At 40.8% G+C, this 6,692-nt stretch overlaps 1 protein-coding gene across 1 annotated transcript; it reads right to left on the bottom strand.

Moving 5' to 3' along the window:
* Positions 1-4,738: 4,738 nt before the first annotated feature.
* Positions 4,739-6,058, bottom strand: LOC122418341 (sentrin-specific protease 1-like). The gene is made up of 2 exons (XM_043432487.1): positions 5,625-6,058; positions 4,739-5,486 (listed from the first exon to the last, which is right to left on the bottom strand). Exons 1-2 carry the CDS (start codon positions 6,056-6,058, stop codon positions 4,739-4,741), a joined length of 1,182 nt encoding a protein of 393 aa, XP_043288422.1.
* Between the last annotated feature and the right edge of the window lie 634 nt (positions 6,059-6,692).

Raw genomic sequence — 6,692 nt, 5'->3', positions numbered from 1 at the left:
TCACTTCATATTTATATTACGGTGAGAGTCAAAAAGTAAAATGAATGACACAGTATATAAATTTTATAGTTTGCAGATTTTTGCTGTATTTCAATGATCCAAATCTATAGTATTAGGGTAAAAAGTTGTTAGAAGTCATGATGTTACATTAAAATGACATAGCGCACATAACATTCAGAAATTCTGTAGGTTTCCATGATGTTGGCAGGTATCAAGAGACTCGGTAGAGTCTCGGGACAAGTACATTGACAGCCCTGTCGTCTGCTGGCCCGAGACTCTCGCCGAGACTATACTTTCTCTGAATAAAACGATTCGCCGTGGTGGGGGTAAAATTGGCATGTGATTTTATTGAATTACGAAGCTCAGGAGCCATTTAACAACTTGAAAATTGAAGTTTAAGCCAATTGAGTAATTCTCTTTCGATTCCGCCCTAAATCAGCATGATCGGTGGCGTATTTGCTGAGAAAAAACTTTGCACGGGCTCAAGATTATGCAAAAGTTACCAACACATTCAAGAATTTATGCGTCTGTATTTATAAACACCATCAAAGGCACTTTGATGCTCTCGAGTTTCTGATTCGTTGGATCTGACGACATCCATTTTTAGACGTTGTGATTGGTTGTTGAAATTAGTTGTTGATGATTGGAAATCTGACGTCAACTTCAGAACGTAGCACACGGCGCAGCACAGCTGGTAACAGCAGTCATAAATTCGACCGATATACATATAATATGTACAAACCATGTGTCAGTTTTTGATCGTATGAACAGAGTTTCGACATTACGAAGTGCGTGCGGGATCAATAAAAAAAATAATTGTCGTCATCTAAAGAAGTACATATTACTATTTATTTTGTTATTTGTGATATATTAAACCGGTATCAAAGCGGCCGCGTAAATGTAGTCTGTGATGTGTGTATGAAAAAGAATATAAAAAATGCGTGATGCATATATTGTAACGAAACGCTCTTGCCGACCTGGCCTGAACGCCGCCACGCGTCGGTTCGAGCAACCTAAATAATAAGGAGCAGGTATGAAGGAAAACGCGGAAACCAAGAATTCTTGTTGAAAATTAAAGCAATCAAATTTATTCTAATAACTGATTGAATTTTGACAAAATAAAAAGCTTCGCGATTGCTTTTGATGATTAAAACAGTTTGTTTTTTTTTTTTTATATTGTCTTGCGTTGTTTTACCGGATCTGGCGAGAAAAAGACCCGAAAGACCCGAAAACGTTGCAAATTCTCTGTCTGAGATAATTTTCAATTTCTCAATTTTCGAATTTTAATTGTACAAAAATAATAATTAGAAATAAAACAATTTTAAATTTAATGGTTGCGTTCGTTCTAGTCTCTCGACACGCCTCGAGCTTAAAAACCTCTCAATTCAATGCTTCGAGCTATAATTCGTTTGACGCGGTTTTTCCGATGTCCTGTCACGCTTGTTTTCTAAAAGAAAATATAAATGAATCCAAGAGGATCTCTTCGCTTTTACAATTTTTCAATTTTGTTTTGACTCGATATAATTTTTAACTCGATCTAATGCCTCTTGGATTTTTGTTAATTCTCTAATTTGCGTTAGGTCTCCATACCCGGCCAACTCGGACAAGATTTTTATCAATTTTGAATTTAAAATTTTAATTAACCCAAAAAAAAAAATAATTTTACAGCTCTGCTTTTAACGATCATAAAATGACAAAATAGAATCTACTATGGAATATGACAGGATAGCGTAGACCACAGGCTCTGGGATTGAAACGTCACCGAATCGCTCCGAGATCCTGTGCATCCACTAGGTTAGGTAATTCACCGTCCACGGGCTCTGGGATTGAAACGTCGCCGAATCGCTCCGAGATCCCGTGCAACGGAAATTTGGAGAAACTAAGAGTGGACCCTGGACTCTGGGATTGAAACGTCACCGAATCGCTCCGAGATTCCAGGCATCCAGGAAAATTTGGAAATTTTAGAGGTTAGGTGCGGACCCTGGACTCTGGGATTGAAACGTCACCGAATCGCTCCGAGATTCCAGGCATCCAGGAAAATTTAGGAAAGGAATTTGTGAATTTAAAAGCAGAGTGCTTGGTCAGTGTTGTCAGAGAGGTCCGAGTTGATCCTTGAGGCAGGGAGAACTGAATGCCGAATGAGTCGCGCAGCGCTTCTTATACCCGTGTCCCCACCATAAAATTCTCGAGCGCCGAGAATCTCCGTTTTCGCTCGGTTCTGCGCACCTTTCTATTACGCCTACTCTGATTGGCCCGTTGCCATGATTCACGCTCGCCCGTTGGTCGAGCGGGCTAACATACGATGCGCGGACTACCGCTTTTTATGATTTACAGCTTATTCCGATGTTAAACAATAAAAACTTCAATTTGATCAATTATTACTCAATTTCTTCTTTAATTTGGCATTGTTATTTGTTTTAAGATGATTCGTAAAATTATAATCGCTAAAAGTCACGTACGCGTCCTATAGCCCATCAACGCTCTGCCCGCGCATGCGTCGTAGTCGCTTTTCACATTTTTCATTATTACCTTAATTTTGTCACATTGATTTGACTTCAGATCATTTTTCTTAAACTCGTACTATTTTTCTGATGATTTTGATCATATTCACGTGCTCGGGCGACTTAAAATAAAAAAAATACAAAAAGAATTAATCTGGATAAAATATAGCGCGGCGAAGTTCAGAGCGGCGCCGGTAGCCCCGCTCAGGCTCATGCCTACCGGCCTAAGATGGCCGCCACCTGTCAACAGCGACGAGCGTGGTCGCCGCGATGTTTTGTCCGCGATCTAAAGATCGCGGAGTTTCGTTCGTTTCGACGGGCTCGGGCCGTCGCGCGTGTGTTTCGCTACAAATGCCCCCCAGAACAAAAAAATCTAAGAATTAGAGATTTTTGTTCTCCAATCTTAGTTTAACAATTTAAAATGCTTAAAAATTTGAACATTCGGAAATCGGAAATGGAGTTTTTGAAAGGAAAAGCTGACGCCTTGACCCTGGAAATGGCTGGATTTGATGATCTTGATGTTCTCGATGTTCTCGACGTTTTTCACTCATTTGGTGGATCGCCGAGGACACGTTCTCGTCGATAGGCATACCAATTACCAGCTGCTTTTTCTTCCTCTATCAGGTCCTGCATCTCCTCTGGAGAAATCATCCCGATGTCATCGTTTAAACAGCACTCGTATGTCCCTTCTCTCGCAAACTCTTCAAGAACGAGTCGATCCCCCAAGTTATCGTTGCGCGGCAGTGTGAATAACCGAACCTCATGTGCCTCCTTGGTAGGGTGTTCAGAAACAATCTTGATTTTGACTCTTTTCTCTTCCAAGGCCCGTTGGTAGTAAAGGCACACAGTTTCCTCCCATCGTTCTCCCAAAAATGGTTTAATTCCCGATAGGTAACCTCTCGATGAAAAAGGTGGAGCCACAAGGAACGCATGCGGAAGGGCACTCAAATCAAAAACTGGATGCATAAGCGTTGTCCCTCGATCGATGAATCTCAACGTGGCTTCGCTGTCCTCGTATCCCATCAATTCCACGCGATGGGCTACACTGCCGATTTCCAAAGCGTAGTGATTTCCAATCTGATAACCTGGCCTTTGCATATGCCGCATTCGGTTGACGTGCGCCCCAAGCTCGTATTCGAAGTCGCACAGCTCCCAATATTTCGTTTTGGTTGTAAATGTGAAGTTCGTTGGATTTTTGAAATCCAAGATGATGCACTCCATGGTCCCTTCCCACGTACCAGGCCACGGAGAAGGCGTTGGTACTCCAGGGATGTTGTGGATTCTCATGTTGATGCTGATAAAGATGTTCGATGTTGCTCAGGATGAAAATAGCCGACTTCTCGACGTTGAATTCCCTTGAGTTGGCGAAGTCGTTCTGGATAATCAGGTAGACCTCTCGATGTTGCTAGTAGCTTGACTGGAGCTCTAATGATGCTCCGGGGCCCGCTGCTCCGACTCTTATACCCAACTTCAATCCCCACTCTTTTCACACTCCCCACTCTTTTCATTCTTAGTCCATATTACCCCCTCTTCACTTTTACAGTCTCTTATTCGTCCATATTACCCCCACTTCACTTTTACAGTCTCTTATTCGTCCATATTACCCCCACTTCACTGCTTAGTCCTTTTTCACCCTTTTGTCCATCATTTTTCATCCCCACTTCCATTTCTCTTCCCTTATTTCCCTTTCCGATTCGTTTTTCCTTATTTTACAGGTAAGTACTTAATTTCTAATCCTTATTTCTAATTAATTTTTTTTTTTTTTTTTTTTTTTTTTTTCAGGACATCGGATTTAGACGAGTAAGTATTCGCATTTATTGCTAAAATTTTTTAAATTTTTCTCTTTTTTCTTTTCAGGCCAGCGCGTTCCAGGACATTGATTTCTCTATGGTAAGTAATTTTCGCGTTTTCTAACTTAAATTTTAATGCCGTTTTTCAATTTTATTTTTCTTTTTCAGGTGCAGAGATCCAGGTAAGTATTTTTCATGTTTTTCAGGTGCAGAGAATCCAGAGGACAACGATAGGATGCTTATTTTCAGGTTAAAGAATAAAAAACACAGGAGATTTGTGGTAAAAAATATGATAACGTCTTTATTTGCGTTTGACTGATCGTGACGTTCTAACATAATAAAATCGAGAAAATGTAACAAACATAAGGATATTTGAGATCCGTTTTCTTAATAAAAAAAAATAACAGTATTAAATTTATACTTTGGAAAAAAAAAATTTTCTTGAATTTATTCTTCAAGACATCCCGCCTGCAATTCGCGGGCCATTCTTGCCCTGATCTGTGGCATGTCGTCCTGGGTAAAATCGATATTTTTGTTTGTTGCCTCATATCGGGCGAACTGGCACGTAAAAACACCGCAGTCATACCCATTCGTCTGACAGGGAATGTTTGTTTTATTCCCAAGGGTCCATTCCTCTTTATTGATAGGAACCTCGTTTTTCTCTTTCGCCTCCTGGACTAAATACTCCAGGAGTGTTGCCAAGTAGGCGGGCTGACTGCCCTTGAAACTATCATAATAGCAAATCTCACCAAAGAGCATATCTATTACCGCAAGGCACCAGTGATTGCCCAAGTGAATGGGGACAATCACTTTGTGAAACTTAAAAATATTGATCCTCTTCGTCCACCTTTTAACGGCCACGTGCCCGTTAATGTGGAGCCTCGGAAAGAAAAACGAATTCATCACGTAGACGTCTTCGTTGCTGATCAATTCAAGATAATTATTTATTACCTCGTCGTTCAGCCAGTTTTCGCCCTTAAGGGTCTCGAGGTCTTCCTGTCTAATCCTCATCTCCTTCTTTATCTTTTTTGTCACTTGTTCTTTCTCCTTGTTGTCCGTGCTCTTTCTTTTTCTTCCGTTGCTGTCATTGTTGTCGTTAATGTTGCTGTTTTCAGTGTTTTCTTTATTTGTCTCCTTCTTTATCTTCTTTGTTTGTGTTTCCACATTGTCGTCAAACCTCTTCCTTTTATTTTCTCTGTCATTATTGTTATTGTTGTTCTGTATGTTTTCTTTTTCGTCCCCATTGTCGTGAGTCCTCTCTCTGTTATTCCCATTGTTGTTGTTGCTGTTTTCGTTGGTTATGTTCTCCTTGACGTCCTCAATCCACACAAACTCTCCTGGTCCCCACTTCCTCCATTCCTCTGCTTTGTCCTCGACCTCATCCCTTATAGGGGAAAGTATATCCGGGACCTTAAATTCATCCTTTAGTCTCATGAGGAACCACTGACGCGAGATGAAACGAAGAAGGAAGTCCCTGTTGGACCTTCGAGAGTCTTCAATTTCGATTGGGCGGATTATCCAATCAGTTTGCATTCCTTTCTCCTTTGTTGATGTGAAGGTTTGCGTTTTGACGCTTTGCGTCCTCCTCCTTGACGTGTGCGGACGGATTACCGCAATTATCGTCACGTCTTCCTCTTCCTTCCTTCCCTGTACTTCCTCCAAAATCTCCACTTCGTCCTCTTCTTTTACCCATTCTCCCTTTCCTTCGTCCGTCTGTTGCGCGAAGTTCTTTCGCACAACTTCAATCGTCTGCGTGCTTGCGTCCATCTTTGTGCCTATACCCGTCCAGAAAATCCTCCCGCTCATTTTTCCTGTTTTTGTTTGCCCTTCCTAGCCTCTACTTACTTTTTCATCATTTTGTCATTCCTCATGCTTAGTGTGTCTAAATCTGTAATTTTTACCTGTTTTTCTCCTTTAATATCGCCTGAAATACCCCTAAGTCCTTTGAGCTCCTGTAATTTTGATCCGCACGGTCCGTCTCGGCCAAGTGTCGCTCGTAGAATGACAACTTAACATGGCGGCCGGACCTCGCTAACGCTCGTGAGTTCGGCTGCTAACAGCGCCACTCGCCGATCGTGGATACTTCGGGAACTAATGCCTAATACTTCGTTTTCATGAACTTCCGGTCGTACCAACCATCGCAAACTTCTTATATTGTTTTTCGGTTGTTTAAATGGAATTTATTTTTAACTAACCTGAACAGTCGAGTAATTATGATTCTCTAATGCAATATTTACCCTTTTTCGTAATGTCTTTGAAATTTCTAATAAAAATGAGTTTTGTCATTGTTTATTTCTCTTATTGCTAACAAAATGCTTCCCTATTGTTTGTCTTTCTTTTCTTTCCATTATTAATAAATTTTTTCGGGTTTTTATGCGTTTTTCTGATTTTTAAATAGTCC

This window comes from Venturia canescens, chromosome 11 (genome assembly GCF_019457755.1).
Source record: "Venturia canescens isolate UGA chromosome 11, ASM1945775v1, whole genome shotgun sequence".
Lineage (NCBI taxonomy): Eukaryota > Metazoa > Arthropoda > Insecta > Hymenoptera > Ichneumonidae > Venturia > Venturia canescens.
Note: the sequence above shows the minus strand (reverse complement) of the source record. Positions and strands in the feature narration are given on the sequence as shown.

Excerpts from the sequence above, each read along its gene's own strand:
- LOC122418341 (XM_043432487.1), bottom strand. The coding sequence starts at position 6,058 with ATGGACGCAAGCACGCAGACGATTGAAGTTGTGCGAAAGAACTTCGCG. Across the intron at positions 5,487-5,624 it reads AGGAAGTGGGGACCAGGAGA|AGAAAATAAAAGGAAGAGGT; the intron begins GTTTGTGTGGAT and ends CAATAATGACAG.